The sequence below is a fragment of the Phaseolus vulgaris genome, chromosome 1 (genome assembly GCF_051622355.1).
Source record: "Phaseolus vulgaris cultivar YP4 chromosome 1, ASM5162235v1, whole genome shotgun sequence".
Taxonomy (NCBI): Eukaryota; Viridiplantae; Streptophyta; class Magnoliopsida; order Fabales; family Fabaceae; genus Phaseolus; species Phaseolus vulgaris.
This window is the reverse complement of record NC_143498.1, coordinates 33,995,985-34,014,654: the sequence shown is the minus strand read 5'-3', so window position 1 is coordinate 34,014,654 and position 18,670 is coordinate 33,995,985. Positions and strand designations below refer to the sequence as shown.

Genomic DNA, 18,670 nt, shown 5'->3' with positions numbered 1-18,670 from the left:
ATCATCATTCCCAAACAATTTTTTCCAACATCGTTTGTTTATAGGACATATTTTTATGAACACCCAACATTTCAAAATGCTAAGTCAAGTTTGCCTATCTCTTCTTGCATTCTCTTATCTAATTGCAATCTGACTTTGTCTTATGCAGGAGTACTAAATTTGTGGTCGAATTTTCTCCAACTTGGACCAAGGATGCTACACTTGAAGGGTCATCTCAAAAAGAAAATAAAGACCTCATTAATAGGAGAAATGGACAAAACCCAAAGCATTCGAAGTTCTTCTTATTAGTCTTCTCAAAAGATGAGGTCCAAGCCAATTAATATCTTTTGTAATATTTTTAGAATAGTTTCAAGATAGAACATTAAAAGGGAAGTAGTAGGAAAAGTCACTTTTCTAGAATAAGGAAGTGACTTGAAAAGGGGTGGCATTTACCTTATCTTTTCATATGCCTATATAAAGAGGAGCCTTGCTTTTGTAAACACAAGTTGAATATTGAAATTGAAAGTGAAGTTACTCTCTTGAATTTAAGTGGTTTCTTTGTAAGACTTGCTCTCCTTCTCTTTGTCTTATCTTGTGGGTCTTGGGAATCCTCAAGTAGCGGCACTCTCACTCATCTTGGAGCCTTCCACCATCCAAGTGGCGTGATCACTCCCATTGTCTTCATCCTCATAATTTTCTTCAACTCTTCATCTTTTTCATTCATACCCATTCTATATCAAAAACTCTAAAACATGTTTTTTTTCTTTTTCTTGATTTTCAATCGGTCAAATGTTGCTATTGAATGTTTCTAATCAATAGTTTGTCATTGGTTCTTATTTTAATCGGTTGGAATTACTTGTTGATGTTCTATTCGGTTCATGTTCTTGAAATGGGTTTCCCATGGGTTTCTTGATTTGTGTTCTTGAATTGCTTGTAGAATCTTGATCCAATCCTGAAAGTGTCTATTAATGCTTCATCTCTTAATCAACTCACATCAGTTAGTGATCTACCTTCTCAAGTCAAAAAGCTTTTAAAAGAATTTGGTGATGTATTCCCTACGAAAGGACCCATTGGACTTCCACCTTTTAGGGGTATAAAACACAAAATAGATTTAGTTTCGAGGGTTAGTCTACCAAATACACTGGCTCATAGAACTAATCCTGATGAGACTAAGGAGATAGAATCACAAGTTCAGGAATTGTTGGAGAAGGGCTAGGTTCAAAAGAGTTTAAATCCTTATGTTGTACTTGTTTTGTTGGTGCCTAAAAAAGATAGCAAGTGGAGAATGTGTTGTGATTGTAGAGCCATCAATAACATCACCATCAAATATAGGCATCCAATTCCTAGACTTTATGATATGCTTGATGAATTGCATGGGTCCACTATATTTTCCAAAATTGATCATAAAAGAGGATATCACCAAATAAGAATCAAAGAGGGTGGTGAATGGAAAACTGCTTTTAAGACCAAATTTGGAATATGAGTGGTTAGTGATGCCTTTTGGACTCATTAATGCACCTAGCACTTTCATGAGGCTTATGAATCATGTCCTTAGAGATTGCATAGGTAAATATGTAGTAGTTTATTTTGATGATATATTAGTATATAGTCAAAGCCTAGAGTCCCATCTAAGTCACCTTAGGAAGGTTCTTTTAGTCCTTAGGAAAAATAATTTGTTTGCTAATGTAGATAAATGCACTTTTTGTGCAGATAGTGTAGTGTTTTTAGGTCTAATAGTCAATAAAAATGGGATACATGTTCCTAACTTCTCAAGTCTAACTTCACCACTCAATGAGTTAATGAAGAAAGAAAATCCATTTTGTTGGACGAAGAAGCAGGAACAAACATTTCAAAGGTTGAAAGCTCAACTCACCAATGTGTTCTAGCTTTACTAAACTTTTCAAAAACTTTTGAGCTAGAGTGTGATTCATCGATAGTAGGAATAGGTGTTGTGTTGTTGCAAGGTGGGCACCCAATTGCTTACTTCAGTGAAAATTTTCATGGTGCAATCCTCAATTACCCCACCTATGAAAAAGAGTTGTATGCACTTGTTAGGGGCCTATAGACTTGGGAACACTATCTAGTCTCAAAAGAATTTGTCATACATAATGATCATGAATCTTTAAAATATTTGAAGGGTCAACACAAGTTAAACAAAAGACATGCAAAGTGGATGGAATTTCTTGAGCAATTTCCATATGTTATCAAATACAAGAAGGGAAATACAAATATTGTGGTGGATGCTCTATCAAGGAGACATGCCCTCTTTTCTAAACTTGGAGCTCAAATTCTTGGATTTGAAAACATACCTGAACTTTATAAAGAAGATCAGGATTTTGCACCCACTTTTGCTAAGTGCCAACATAGAGCAGAAGGAGGTTTTTATGTTTCTGAGGGGCACTTATTTAAAGAATGAAAACTTTTCACACCTCAAGGAACACATAGAAAACTCCTTATAAAAGAATCACATGAAGGATGACTCATAGGCCATTTTGAAGTAGATAAAACTCTTGAACTTTTAAAAGGAAAATTCTTTTGGCCACATGTGAGGAGAGAAGTTCAAAGACATTGTCGTAGATGCATTTCATGTTTAAAATCTAAATCTAAGACAATGCTTCATGGACTTTACACTTTTTTACCTTTTGCAAGTGCTCCTTGGGAAGATATAAGCGTGGATTTCATATTATGACTTCCTAGGACCCAAAGAGGCTTTGATTCCATCTTTGTGGTAGTGGATAGGTTTAGCAAGATCGCTCATTTTATACCTTGCCATAAAGTGGATGATGCTAATAACATCTCTAGACTCTTCTTTAGAGAAGTGGTAAGACTACGTGGTTTGCCTAGGACAATAGGGTCGGATAGAGATCCTAAATTTGTTGGCCATTTCTGGAGAACTCTCTAGGAAAGGCTAAGAACTAAGTTGAATTTTTCAACTTTTTGTCATTCTCAAACGGATGGACAAACTGAAGTTGTAAATAGGACTCTATCTACTATGTTTAGGTCAATCATGAAGGGAAACCACAAATCTTAGTATGAGTACCTTCCTCATATTGAGTTTTCATATAATAGAGTAGTTCATAAAACTACAAATATTTCTCCATTTGAGGTTGTGTATGGATTTAATCCTCTTACTCCTTTGGATTTGTTACCTCTACCTAATCTAAAAGAATTTATGCATAAGGAAGTAATAACAAAAGCCGAATTTGTAAAGAAAATGCATGAGAGGATTAAAAAACAAATATAAAAACAAACAGAGAAATACATGAAACATAGCAATAAGGGTAAGAGAGAGATGGTTTTTGAAGAGGGAGATTGGGTTTGGCTTCACCTTAGAAAAGATAGATTCCCTAATCAGAGGAAGTCTAAACTTAGTCTCCGAGGTGATGGTCCCTTCCAAGTTCTTAAAAGAATCAATAATAATGCATATCAAATTGACCTGCCTGAAGAATATGGAGTACATACTACCTTCAATGTTATGGATCTAACACCTTTTGCAGGTAGTGAAGATGAAGAGGTAGAAGCATGTGATTTGAGGACAAATCCTCTTCAAGAGGGAGGGGATGATGGAAGAAGGTTAAGCTCAGGCCCAATCACTAGGTCCATGGCAAGGAAGATACAAGAAGACTGGAACTATGCTACTGATAGCAGAGATACTCTCTTATACATGTTCAAAAATGTCATAACCTAGTGTAGAATTTTAGAGTAGAATTTATTTTCTGCCAAAAGTAAAATATAAATTTTACTTGTAATTTTTCTTAATTATAATTAGGGTTGAATGAGGCACCTTAAAAACCAGCTTAGGTTAAATTAGGGTTATTGAAGACTCCTAATTTAACCTAGGTCGGTCACACACCTAAAAAGAGTCACATGAAGCACACCTTGGTCGTGCTTGTGACACCAAAATAGGGGCCAATTTCAAACCTATTGCTTTTGAATTTTCCCACCCATTCTTTTGTACAATGGTCAGACCTCATCACTATATATTGAGGTGCTTGGCTCATGAATTTCTAAGATCGATATATGAGTGAATTGTTGCCCAAGCTTGCAAGTTTCCTCACTCCCTTGTCTTGACTCTCTAGGATAGACACCAACCAATCACTTTCCCTACCTCTCTTGCACCTTCAAGGAAACTGTAGCTTCATTGAAGTCATCCTTGTCTGCTTCATCCATTTGCTTCTGCCATTCATCTTAAAATTCCAAGGAAATCAATCGGTCATGAAGGCAACACCATCGGTTTTCATTTGTGAGCTCAAGATTTTCATTAAAAACTTCATCTAAAGGTTTGGATTTTTTATTTTTTTAAACATTTTGAAAACTCTTTTTATTTTTAAATGTTTTATAACCATAAAAGTATTTAATATTGTTTCATAATAAGCTTGTGTAGCATAAGGAATACCATCAAAACTTATATTTTCATCAAAAATAAGTTGTATGAAATGTTTGTCATTAAACCTATGTGAGATTCTTCTTTTTAGTGTCTTGATTGAGAATAATCAAGGTCTTCTCACATGTACATAAAAATTTTCTGTTGTAAATTTGAGAGTAATATTGCATTACATTTTCCTTAAAATAAAGCAAATCAGTTGTGAACCCATTGTCTGGTCTATCGAAAGTTGAAGAAAGTTTATTCACTTTCGTTACTGCAGTTGTGAACCCATTGTCTGGTCTTTCGGTTGTTGGAGAACGCTGATCCGCTTACGTTGTTGCAGTTGTGAATGTTGCTTGGTCTTGCGAAAACTTGAGAACGTTGTTGAAGAAAATGTCAAATTGGTTGTGAAGATGCAAGAGCAAATTGATTTCTATTGTGGAGATGCAACAAATTTTCTGGTTCCTCTCCCTATATAAAGAGAGGTTCCATCCACTTCACTCACACATCTTCTTTGTCTCTTCATCTTCTGCATCTCACACTCACACTTCCTCTCACCTTCTCATCTTCCTCTCTTTCTCTCTCTTCGTTTATTCTTTTCTTTAATTAGAAATGTTTTTTTGGGTTTATTGGATTCTTACTCTTTTAAGAGTAACTTGCTAGTTCTGATCCTCGAAAATTTTTCAGAAGTTCCTATTGTATCTTTGAGAACTTGCGCGATACACCACACATAATTTCTTACAGACAGTGATCACTCACGTTTCAGGAAATCAATTTTGTTCGTGTTTTAAAGCCTTGTTTACAATATTTTCTTCTTGTAAAAATTCTTTGTGATGTCTTATTTTGTTTTTAGGGACATTCTTAATCTAGTTTCTTATCGTCATAGCATGCCACCTCTTACTTATGATCTGTATTCCTTTTCGTATTAGAAAGGAGTTATTAATTGTATGAGTCTGAATCATCTTGTGGATTGTCTACTACCTCAAGCGCCTTTGGGGTGGTCTTCTTTGGCTTCTAGACGTTGAAAGCGATGGGCTTTGCTTTACTCTTTAAATATCTCAATACAACACTTTTGTGAACTTTCAGAATTTCAATCAGATCTTCTCAAGATTCTCTGAAGCACGAAGAGTTTTTTCTTGAACTCTACGTTGAAGGAGAAGCGTGCGTAGAATCTTGTCGACAACATCATATTTCTCGATGAATCTTCCTAGTAATCGTGTCTCATTAGTAATTACTTGGAATCTGCATATCATAACTTGGATGCTCTCCTTTTCCTCCATACTGAAAAGCTCATATTAGCTGTTTAGAAGGCACGGTTTGTTGTTGTATTTTCTTTCAACCTTCATATGTCATAGCTACAGTATACAACATTTGGTTAATTAACACATTTTAGAGGATGTATACTTATAGTAATCATAGTCTTCTCCTTTTATTAAACATAGGTAGTAGATAAGAGCTTTCGCATTTTTGTCTATTACTCCATTAGGCTCTTTTCCCCTCATACACCCTTATATTTTGTTTCGCCTAATTTCCTCACATCCCCTCTTTTTACCCTTCCTTTCATACACATTAATTATGGGTCTACCAAATACTTTGAGATTTTCACAATATATAATTATATAAGCTCCACCATTTTTAACATTCACCTTAATTCTCATGTTTTACTCTTAATTTGTTTTCTTATGTTTCTCGCCTTTTGTATCGAGTCCCCCTTTTCTTCTTTTGTCATAAAATTCTTCCTACTTTTTAGCTGATTGTTCTGCAGTGTAAATTATAGTTTGGCATGCTAATATATTGTTCTTAATTTTCATGAACTGTACCGGTATGAATTTTTTCCTCAACTTATTTGTTTGTCTGTGTTATTAATGCTATATAGCGTTGGTTGCAGAATCTGGGGAATGGATACGTATTAAACGGAAACCCAATTATCATCCAGTTTGGTCGAAATCCTGCATCATGAAATGTATTTTTGTATTCTCTTGGGAACTATTCTCCCACAATAAGATGTGCAGTACACAAACGTATCATTTCTCACTCAAATGAAACAAATGAAAGGACAACAACTTTATTCCACAAAACAACTTTAAAACAGCAAACAAAGTTTGTATATTATGCAGTATAGTATAAGTGTGTCCTCCAAAGCTCCTAAACCTCTTCCTTGTTCTTCACTATATCAGCAGCCTTAGCTTCGGCTTCTTTTATCTGCCTTTCTATATCAGCTTTCTTTTCAAGGAGCGGTTCTAATTTTCCGTTAATTTTTTCAAGTTTTTGCTTCAGAGAGCTAAGATCATTGGGTTTGTCCTTTCCAGTAAGTTTTTTCTTCTCCTTCTCCTTCTTGTCTTTGTCTTCTTTTTTCTTCTTCTCTTTCACTTCCTTCCCACCGTCTTTTTCTTTGTCTTCCTTTTCACCTTCCTTTGTGATTTCTTCTATATCAATATCCCTTACAGAAACTTCAACCTTGCCATCATCTTTCCCACCCTCCTTCTTTTCCTTTTTGTGATCCTTGTCTTTCTCCTTCTTCTCCTTCTTATCCTTTTTCTTCTTTTTCTGATTTTCTTCTTCATCCTCAACTTCATCATCTTTTCCCTTTTCCTTTGATGCGTCTGTTTCTTCATCCTTGTTCTTCTTTTCCTTTTTCTTCTCCTTCTCTTTCTTTTTCTTCTTCTCTTCATCGTCATTTCCTTCGTTTTCTTTGTCCTTCTTTTCCTTTTTCTTCTTCTCCTTGTTCTTCTTTTCACCATCCTCCCCATCATCTTTTCCATCCTTATCATTTTCTACATCAATTTTGTCATCCTTTTCCTTCTTCTTTTCCTTCTTCTCTTCATCATCTTCTTTCCCCTTTTCCTTTTTCTTCTTATCTTTTTCCTTTTTCTCTTCACCATCCTTCCCTTTAGCTTTCAAATCTTTGCCTTTCTTTTCTCCTTCTTCGTCTTCCTTTTCTCCCTTTTTTTCCTTCGCTTTCTTTGATTTATCTTCATCTTTATGTTTTTTCTCTTCCTTAGATTTTGTATGCTCTTTATCAACCGATTTATTCTTCAGTTCCAGTTCTACCTTAATCTTCTGTTCATCTACATCAACCGGCTTGTCATCCTTGATATTGATGGCATCATGAGAGATTTCCATATCTATATTATCTTCACGCAGTGATGATGAAAAAACCTCAACTAGATCTGACAAGTCCCTGAAACATGCACATGTGACAGTAAAGTCAAGCCATTAATTTAAACAAATTGCTTGATACGATTACTTGCAAGACATTAGTTCAACTCCAACATACTGCTTTAACAAAATACACCTTCCTCATAAACAATGACAGAACACACAGCCCAAGCTAGGCAAACGGAAATCAACCATGTCCATATCCATACAGAATTCTCAACTAGGCTAACCAAACCAAGTGCGAAATAGAATTATGACATATATATAAAACAGATACAAATGAATTTCACTATTCTTATAAATGGAATTATAAAACGCACTAAACTCGGTAAAACCATTAAACAAATTGAACTAATTTGACTGAAACCACAAAATCAAGCAAAACACTTCCAATCAGTTTGCATTTTGTTTTTTCTTCAATTTGGTTATGTAAGCAGAAGCATACGACAATAACATAACAAACAAAACAAACTACATTAAGGGGGGAAAAAAGCAGAAGCCGGATCACTAAACTTATATACAAGATCCGAGAATATAAAAAACAGATTCAACCAAATAATTAGCAAACAAAAACTGATAACCACCCTCTCCAAGTCTCACCAGAGCGCGCAAAAGATTCCAAACCAGGGACGCATAAATATTACATTTACACATGCTAATCTGCTTAATTAAACATGCAAACCTCTGCTGTACAAACTCCAATATTATGTCTAATCACAAACATCCAAATCCGAATCAATTCCTCCTTGCCTCTTCATCGGAAACATTTTATAGTTTTTACATCTTACTAGATGAAAACAATAAAAACAAACTTACGAACGAAATCTGGGCGTGAAAAAAGAATCAACAAGATCTATCAACATTCGATTCCCGTTAACGATGCATAATTCAAATACAGCTAATTCAATTTTCCACGATGGATGGCACAGATTATGATCTGAATCGACAAAGTAAGAGGAATAGATGTACAGGTAATAGTAAACACACCTGTTGTGAAAGCTTGGGTCGGGAGAAACTGAAGAGCAGCTTCTGGAACGATGGTGACTTAGTAGAGGCCTTCGTTTGATGTATTTATAGTATTTTCCGGATCCATTCGGTGCGACATTGAATGACGTGTCGGTTGCACAGGCATTGACGCGTACACAAAGAGATACAGTTGAAGAAGCCGTTTTTCATTTCTTCAAAACAAAACCCTTTCTCTTCCCACACTTTGACGGTGCCTTTTTTTTCTCTTCTTCCCGTGTTCCAGACGCGCAATTTTCCATTGGATAAGGATTATATTTTTATACAACAATTTTATTTTATTCTTTTATTCAGTACAAATAATTAAATCCTATTCCAACTTAATTGTCTCTCATTATAATTAAACTTTATCTTCATATTTAAATCAAATTAAATGTTATAAAAGAATACTTTAATTTATATAATTTAGTGGCTGCATAAAAAAAATTTACTCCTTATGGTAATTGCTATACGTGACCGAAGCTATCTCTTAATCTTGGTAAACACTAAAGTAAAAAAAAAAGGTATCAGACACTTGTGTCTTGTAAGATTGTCCTTGTGCTGCTGCTGTGTCTCTTAGATTTTCAAAAACACAAGGAACGGATTCAGAAAAGGAGAGAATGAATGACTTTGATATGGATTCCTCTAACTCCAACTTTACTCTTTTACCAAGCAAAGTACGACCCCTTAATTCTTGAATGATGCTATTATACCTTCACAATAACTTGCATAAATCTGAGTTTAATTTACGTGTACTAAGTACAATAATTTTATACAAACTTTCAGTGAGATTTCACCATGATAAATTCCTGTTGAATGTTTGTATAAAAATATTGTACACTGAAATTGTATCTAAATTAAACTCTAAGAATTTTCCGACCAAATTTTTATAGAACTTCGTCTAAGCCATAATTCATACATAACCATGTAAAACGGATCAAAGTCTTGCGGAGGTGAATGCCATTGGAAGTGTTTCCTGACCTTCAAAACATTGTTTTGTAACCATCAGTTGTTAGTGTTACGGATTGCAGTTATTTGCATGATATATATACCTTTATAGTAGCTTTGTACTCGATTGATATATTTTTCAAAAATAATTCTTTAGTTTTCTTCTCTCTCATGGCCCACTACTCACATTAGCATGGTATCCAGAGCTTCTTATGTTTTTTCTTCTTTTTTCTTTTCTAATGTCGTCTTCTACCTCCACTCAGGGCACGTCCCCCGACTCCATGTCGCCCTCTGCTCTCATTCTACATCACTTCACCACACCAATTTCTCTCAAACTTTTAGATGATAATTTCCTATTATGGAAGCAACAGGTACTTGCAATTACTGTTGGTCTTCTGTTAACCGCATATCTTGATGGTTCTGCACTACTCTCACGCTCTCTTGTTGCTGCAGATGGATCTCCTTCTTCCTCCAATTCTGCGTATTCCTTCTACAAGTAATAAGATAGTATCATCATTGTCTGGTTGTTAGCTTCTATGATCGTGCCCTTCTTGATAAAAATGGTAGGTCTTCAATTATCATCTCAAATTTGGTTTACCCTAAATACGTATTTTCCCTCCAACACTCGTGCCCAGATTAAGAAATACAAGTTACGCCTCAAGACTTCCAAGAATGATCGGACTATAAGTGCTTATCTTTTAGAAATAAAGAAAATTGTTGATTCACTAGCAGCCATTGTCACGGTTGAAGATCACATAGAGGCTATTCTTGATGGCCTTTCTGAGGACTATGACCCTTTTGTGGCTTCTACAATGTCCAGATCTAAACTAGACACTATCAATGAAATAAAGACTCTTTTGTTAACACAAGAAGAACGGCTCGACAAACATCGTCTTCTTGATCCTCTAACATCTCCTGTTTCGGCTATTGTTGCCTCCTAGAATCCAGTAAATTCCAGAACTGCCAAATCTAAGACCAAGTTTTCCAATTATCGTGGCCACCGTGGCTCCTCTCGTTCCAATTCCTTGCATGGGGCTCGCTCCTTTAGTTTTCGACCTCCACCTATAAACTTTTGGCACTCTGTTTCAACATCCTCACGCCCCACTTGTCAAATCTACAAGAAACTTGGCATTCCGCTGAGCACTGCTGGCAATGGTACAATCCACATCCTTCCAATCAGGCTTACGCCAATTTCAGTCATTTGTCTTTCAAAGACAATGAGTCTCACGCTTCTTCTCTGTTGGGTGTTCCTTCTTCTGTAGAAGATCCTCTATGGTACCCAGACAGTGGTGCCACACATCATATTACCAACAACTCCTCTACCTACACTATCAAGAACCCCTATGATGGCATTGACACCGTGAAAATGAGTAATGGAATAGATTTGAAAATTTATGTTATTGGCTCTGCTAATCTTCGTTCTTCTACTTCCAATCATGATCTTGTTTTAACTAACCTTCTTCATGTTCCTGACATCACTGAGAACCTTATCAGTGTTTCGAAATTTTGTCATGATAATAACGTCATTTTTTAGTTTCATTCTAATGCATGTTATGTTGTTCATCAGGTCACGAAAAAATTTCTTCTTCAAGGCATTCTTAAGGATGGATTGTATATTTTTCCTGCATTAAAATTTGTTCCTAATTGTTCTGTAAATACAATATCCTTTACTGCTGACAAAATCACTGTAAACACTTGGCATGAACGCTTTGGCCACTGCAGTTTTAAAGTTCTTAAATAAATTCTTTCTCAATGTAATATATGTGCTTGCAATGATGTTCATTTTTGCTCTACCTGTGTTCGTGGGAAATGTCATCAGTTACCTTTTCATCCGTCTTTAAATACTTACACTAAACCTCTTGAATTGATTTACACTGATGTATGGGGGCCCTCTCCTGTCATGGCTTCTAGTGGTGCGTGTTATTACGTTTCCTTTTTAGATGCCTACACTAAATTCACTTGGATCTATGTCATGCATAAAATATCTCAAGTAATCAATATTTTTAAAACTTTTAAAACGTTGGTTGAAACTCAAATGAGTCATAAAATTTGTGCTCTGCAAACTGATAATGCGTGTGAATACCTCTCTCTAACCCCTTTTCTCCATCAACATGGTATACACCATAGTCTCATTTGTCCTTACACTCATGAGCAAAACGGTTCTGTTGAGCACAAGCATCGCCACATTGTTGATATGGGGCTCACATTGCTTGTTATTGCGTCTCTCCCTCTTCGTTTATGGGCTGAAGCTTTCATTGCCTTTGTTCACATTATAAATGTTCTCCCCACACAAGTTTTAAGTGGTAATAATCCTTATCATCTCTTGTTTCAACGACAACCAGATTATAACAAATTTAAAAATTTTGGTTGTGCTTGTTATCCTAGCCTAAGACCCTATAATAAACTTAAATTTTCTTTTCGTTCTTCCTGCTATTTGTTTTTGGGATATAGTATTCAACATGCAGGTTATATTTGTCTTACTCCTAAAGGCAGAACCATCATCTCGCAGCATGTGATATTCAACGAATCTGTGTTTCCCTACAATGATCACATCAACAGGTTTGAAATTGACTCTGTTGATCAAGGATGATCTTGAGCTTTGATGTTTCCAAATCCATGGTGTTTTGATGGAAGGTTGGAGTTGTTGCTTGTGTGGGTGGGTTCTAGGTAGATTAAAGTGTAATCCACTCCTTGTTTGAATTTAGAACTGATTTGAATCAAAACCTTTTTTGAAAAAGAGTGTTTTTCAAACAAGTGGAAAAACATGTTGTTTTGTCGTTTCAACTGGTTGTTTGACACTTAGTGGTTTCTGAAAAGGGTTTGAAGTTGTTTGACTTGGTTGACTTTGCTGTCAAACCAATTCAATTGGTTGTTTCGAGAATTCAACCGATTTTTTTAAAAAATCCATAACAGAATTCTGTTATGCTTTGTAAATCAACTTTTAATGTTTTCTAACTGTTTTGGCTCCTACTTTAAATGTGTTTAACAAACCTTTAGAGTATATAAAGTTTGTTTTACGCTCCTAAAGATTAGGGAAACAGTTTAGACATTTTGAGATTGAGAAAACAGATTTGAGTTTTCAAGATTTGCATCAAGCTTTTGGTTTTTCACAAAGGAGTAAATATGATTGTTATAATATTTTCTTTTTGGATATTGATTAGGTGTAATCATTTCTCTATCTCTTGTATTTCTGGAATTGTTGTGTAAGTGCAGAATCAGAGGGTGTTCTGATTTCTGTGGTGTTGTATGCCAAAGAAAGTGTGTCTTGAGGTGTTCAAGGTCACTTCTTTGGTTTGTGGTGTTATAATCTGGATTTTGATTGCATAGTAGATATACCCAGTGGTTTCTAGGGACTGGATGTAGCTATTGGGATAAGAGTGAACCAGTATAAATTGTTTGTGTGTTTTTCTCTTGCCCTGAACTCATTTACATTATGCTTTTAAGTTGTTTTAAGCTTTGCTGATAAAAACAACTGATTGAATCGCATAAACAACCGGTTGTTTTTTTTAATATCAACTTAAACAGTTTTGTGTGTTTAATTCCCTAATTCCTTTCTCTGTAATTCTGCTTTGGCATTCATTATACATTCAAAGTTTGCGAAAATATTTCATAAACAATTCATCCCCCTCTTGTTTAAGATCATATATTCTAACAGACTCTGCTTCTTCTTAGGTTTCTTCTAAACCTCTTCCCTCTATAACTGTTATGCAACCATGCTCTCTGTTGTGGGTGCGTTGCAGTATCTTCTTGTCATTCAACCAGAGTTATCATACTCTGTCAATAAAGTTGCTTAGTTCATGCATGACCCTCATGTTCATCACTGGCAAGCTGTTAAACGCATCCTTCGATATCTTGCGGGTACCCTTGATCATGGCATCACGCTTCATCCTCATTCCTCCTCATCTATTCTAGCTTTCTCAGACGCTGATTGGGCTATTGATGTCGATGACCAAAAATCCACAAGTAGCTATTGTGTCTACCTTGGTTCAAATCTCGTTTCATGGTCCACTCACAAGCAAAAAATTGTGTCTTGTAGTAGCACGGAGGCTGAGTATCGTGACATAGCTGCTGTTATGACTGAAATTCTTTGACTTCAATCCCTTCTTTGTGAGTTACACATTCTGACTTCTACTCCGCAGATTTACTCCGACAACCTTGGTGCAGTTCTCCTTAGTGCTAATCCCATTATGCACTCTAAATCAAAACACTTTGAACTTGATTTACATTTTGTTAGAGACCATATCCAACAACATGTTAAACTCCTCCACATCCCTGCTCGCTATCAAGTTGCAGATCCCTTTACAAAACCCATCTCTGGCTCTCGGTTTCCCTAGCTCAGAACTAAACTCACTGTGACTAATAAGTCACCATGAGTTTATAGGGGGTGTTAGGGATTCTGTTGTAACGTCCTCCCTTGCAGTTATCAGTTATTTGCATGGGCTCTGTATATATATACCTTTATAGTGGCTTTGTACCCGACTGAGATATTTTTCAATAATAATTCTTTAGTTTTCTTCTCTCTCTCATGGCCCACTACTCACATTAACAGTTAGGAGTGATGATATCGTTGAGGATCTTTTTCAGTAAGGGGATATCTAAGGTAAAGACAACAACTGAAAAGCTCTTCTAGTTTAACACATCAGCGAAGGGAAGGCCATAGTAGTTGGCAATGATCACGGGAATACAACCATAATATAGAGAGTCTCCAATATGAGTTGTGTTCAATTCAAAGCCCTTAACATGAAGGAAAAACTTGTTTCCTAACAATTCATCTGCATATGGTGTGTTAAGCCTTCCATGGTGCACAAAGATTTCTGAATCATTTTTCCATGTCTCAACAAGCTTTACACGTACTGAGGAATTAACTCCTCCGGCAAAGAAAGCTAGCTTTTTCCTGTGATTCAAAAACAAAAAACAGTAAAATGAGTGTACTTGATATACTGAATAAATCATTGTTGTGATGCTGCTTCAGTTATAGATCACCCTGCTTCATATGCTAATATAAAATAGAACAGAGATGAACAAAAAAACAAAAGGAAGACAAATGATATGAAAATGAATATCTATAATATTATTATGTTAAGATCAAAACAAATAGTCTGAATATATACCAGCAGTACACTCATTCTAAGTCCAACTAAAGAGAGAAATAATCAATCAAATAAATACTAGAATCATAACCGACAAAACAAAACAAAGGTTATTCACCTTTATAAAGATAAACAACTAATAATTATAAAAGTCACAATTAATATTAGGATCCTTCTATAACTTCGATATCCATATCCTTTAATATATGCAACCAGGTCACTAACTAAACGAATCCATTTATAATTTTCAACTTACTTGTCACTTTAATATCTATGGTTAAGCCAACACTTACAAGAATTTCTTGGCTTATTTGACTAACTTCATCCTAACCACCTATTGGAAAAAGTAAATAAGAACGTAAAATAAATGGAGTTTCTCCCATTAACTTACAATGCACTTTACTTTAGAAGAATATTTTCCATTTAACTTCTACAAAATATAAAGCAAGTATACCGATTTTGGTTTATGAAAGAAGAATCTCAATTCATTTTACCTTTACCTTCTCCTATAAGTGTTATGGAAAAGTTTCTCCAAATAAAACTTATGATTTTAGTTCACTAACTATTTGGTTGACAAGATAACGATTCTGATAGATTTAGAACTTCCATTTTAGAGCATGCATGATTCTGAATAATCATTAGCAGAGAAAGAAGTACTGCTACCTCTTTGATGAATCAAGGTTAGGGGGATTCCCTTTTCTTGGCCAAATTTGTGGTAGACATGTATCCTTATGAGCAATATACCCAGTAAGGAAATAACTAGATGAGCATACAACTTGAATGGCATTGTATTTCACATCAGGCGCTTTGTCCATGGCAGACCTTCCAATTGAATGACAAGCAACATAAAAGTGATCAGCACCACCTGTGCGGTTCCAATATGGATACTTATGACTGATGTTCTGAATGTAGTCTCTAATGAAGTCTTGTATACCTCCCACGCCAACTCTTCTATCATGCCGCAATCTTGCTATGGAAAAGGGCAGAAAGAAAATATCTGCTTCTGTTGGTTCAATTGTAATGAAATGGCTCTTCGTAAGTATCTTTTTCAAATAACTTTCTCTGGCATAATTGCCACCAGGTTAAGATTCCACAGGCAAAAGCACGTTTGCAAAAAGATCATCTTCCCTGTGAGGATAAACATATATCTTAAAGCTCCTATTCATTTCTATATAGTCTTCCAGAAATATCTCTCTATCATGGAAAACGTCGTTGTTATTCTCAAATTTTCCTGAACCATAAAAAAAAAAAATTCCCCTGATACTGGAGTTAAGACAGTAAGTTCATACACACTGTAGACTCATCAGCCTACCTACTGAACCCAATAACATCGAAGTATTTTTTATAATGAAGCACCTAAAGTTAATCAATGTAGTAGCCCCTTGTTAAAAAGAGGATACAACTTTAACCCTTTAAATTCTCTTACTTACATCTCTTAATATAAACAGCATCGTTATACGGAAGATGTTGACATAAACTTAGCTACTAATCATTAAATCCTGACTATAGAGTAAAACAGAACCCAGAAAGTGAGTAAAATCCCCAACAAAACAGGTGCAGGTACAAGTTTATTTGAATCAAGGGTTCTGTATTTTACAATAAAATTCTTCATAGGGTTGCATTAATATGAGTCATTTTCTACAATAAGAAGGTTGCGTACTTGACATATTCATATACTTAACATTTATTTTTCTGAAATTCAGAATTCAGTTATCTTTAGCAAATTAGTAATATACTTTTGAAATCTTCCATATTAGAATTACACATGTCCATATGTTACAGGACAGGACTTTTTAGCTAGTTACTGTTTTTCTGTTTTTATGTTGGTAGTTGAACAGTTAGTAGTTAGCTATAAATAAGGATGGTTGTGATCTGAGTTGTAATTTTGGTCAGACTCATTTTGTAACTTCTGTATCTTTCTCCTAATTCAATACATTCGGAATCCATTCATTCTTTGGTATTCCCTGTTCTTCTAATTCAGTTCTCTGTTCTCCTAGAATTGTCTACATCACCGTATCCCCGATTTCAGGTAGCATATAAAATCTACATAACCTTCTCTTGTTGACTAACAATAATAAACGTAACCAGCATCTGCATACACAATATAGAATACCCAATATCAAGCCAAAGTCAAAACAAATCCAGGTTCCCACAGCCTAGGACAGGTGTCTACAGGTCCTACTAACATTCTCAACTTTCCCTCGCACTAAAATAAACAAATGAATCATTCAACTGAGACTATTCATTCGACAATAAGAAAGCCACACACAAAAACTCTTCCCAGAAGCATATAAACCGAAAAGAAAGGTAAAAAAACGAAGCTTTTGTGTACCCTTTGGGCTGAATTGCTGTGGCAGGGGCAGACCCCGTTGGCTTTGTGGTCTGAGCCCATACCCCAGTTGGAAAGACTGAGACTTGGTGGACTCATAATCATTGTTGTGGAAGATAGGGTCGAAATGGGGTGTGGTGGAAATAGAAGGGGTAGTGGAAAAGGGAGAGGGAGGTTTGAAAAGAGAAGTGGAATGGTGGTTGTTATGGGAGAAGAGGTTGGAGGTGGAGTAAATGTAGAAGAGAATGAAAAGAGAGGTGAAGAGTGCTAAGGTTGTGGGGGATGAAGAAGAAGTCCTTGAAAGAGCCTGCAACACGGCGTTGAGAGCAGTGGTAGAGGAAGGAAGAACGAACCATGGCATGTAGAGAGAGAGAGAGAGAGAGAGAGAGAGAGAGAGAGTGGAAGGAATAGACAGAGACAAATAATTGAAGTAAGAACACAAACGTTTGATTTAATAATGCTTTGTGATTAAATAGTTTTCTCTGCATGAATCATCATCTTAGATCACAATCCATTAATGAAAACACCAAAATATGGAGAGTCTTGAGTACAAGAGCCTGAGTCTTGAAAATTAATTATTTGAGCATTCAATTGTCTCACAAATTTTATTCTAATGTTGCAAATCATGTGATAGAATCTTTCATACCACAATATTATAAATGAACTACTACATTTTCAGGTGTAAAAATAAATGAACTACTAAATTTGTTAGTTGTAAAAAATAAACTTTTATAATTATATTCTAACAACTTTACTCAACATGCATCTTTAATTTTTCAATATAATATCTAAATTATCTTCCTTATAAATTTGTTTAACAAATTTATAAATTCATTTTCCAAAGTAATAATGTAATTAAAACAATTAGTCGCATTTTTTTTTAAGAATTCATATAAAAAAAAATGGTTAAGGTATGATGAGTTTTGATATGATAAGAGACAAGTTTTATTTTAGAAATCATATCCAAAATATTTATTTTGGTGTATCTAACAATTTATACATGTCTCATATTTAATATAAAACACAAAGTTATAAGTGTTTAAATTAAGTTTTTAAATGTTGGATAAAAGGTTAGATGCATATTAAGATCAGATAAAGTTATCTAACAAAATGTGTACAAAAGATATTATGTGCATTGAAGTTTTAGAAAAATATGTGAGATAACTTTAAACATGTACTAAAAGTGATATATTATGATGAAAGAATGTTAACCAAGAATGTACTCAAAGAGTAATTTTGACACAACATACAAATCATTAAAGTTTATATGTTCAATATAGCGTTGTTAGAAGAACAAATAAGTAATACATAAAATTATGGTCTTTTATACAACACTTTGAGTAAAATAACAAAAAGTGTTAATATAAAGTCAAACATGATTCTAAGAAGGCATTAATACAATGACAATTCACAACGCACAAGCTACAAATAATCCAATTTAGGATGTTTATTGATGTGATCCTAAAATCAAAGTTTTCAAGAAAAAGAGATTTTTAAGAAGATTCCTCAAAAAGGCAAGTCAAAGAGTATAAAAGTGTAAATAGTATAGAAGAAAGTCTTTCAAATGAAAAAATACTTTGAAAATAGGTATTAGACTAGTTTGTTTGGATATTAGAATATGGTTAACCTAAGTTAGAATAGTTAACCTTAGGTGCTTATATGTAAAATTGAGTCTCACGTCTCCATTTAGAGTAAATATAACATAGCTCATAGTTCTATAAAAGGAAATCACACTGTATTGTAAAAACACATATTTTAGACTAAAATTCATTTGAGCTTTTGAAAGTCTTGAAGTTC

The 18,670-nt window shown here is 34.8% G+C and overlaps 1 protein-coding gene and 1 pseudogene across 2 annotated transcripts; both read right to left on the bottom strand.

The window, feature by feature from the left end:
* Positions 1–6,295: 6,295 nt before the first annotated feature.
* LOC137813937 (MAEBL domain protein) lies at positions 6,296–8,817 on the bottom strand. Its single transcript, XM_068616429.2, has 2 exons — positions 8,492–8,817; positions 6,296–7,526 (listed from the first exon to the last, which is right to left on the bottom strand). The coding sequence occupies exon 2, from the start codon at positions 7,466–7,468 to the stop codon at positions 6,491–6,493; it is 978 nt and encodes a 325-aa protein (XP_068472530.2). The 5' UTR covers positions 7,469–7,526; positions 8,492–8,817; the 3' UTR covers positions 6,296–6,490.
* A 553-nt stretch (positions 8,818–9,370) lies between these two features.
* Positions 9,371–17,249, bottom strand: LOC137815887 (putative glycosyltransferase At5g03795; annotated as a pseudogene). Its single transcript, XR_016516167.1, has 4 exons — positions 16,784–17,249; positions 15,208–15,829; positions 14,002–14,348; positions 9,371–9,576 (listed from the first exon to the last, which is right to left on the bottom strand). The product of XR_016516167.1 is annotated as a putative glycosyltransferase At5g03795 (transcript).
* Positions 17,250–18,670: the final 1,421 nt, after the last annotated feature.

Bases quoted from the DNA above. Each gene is read 5' to 3' on its own strand.
- LOC137813937 (XM_068616429.2), bottom strand. From the start codon at position 7,468: ATGGAAATCTCTCATGATGCCATCAATATCAAGGATGACAAGCCGGTT.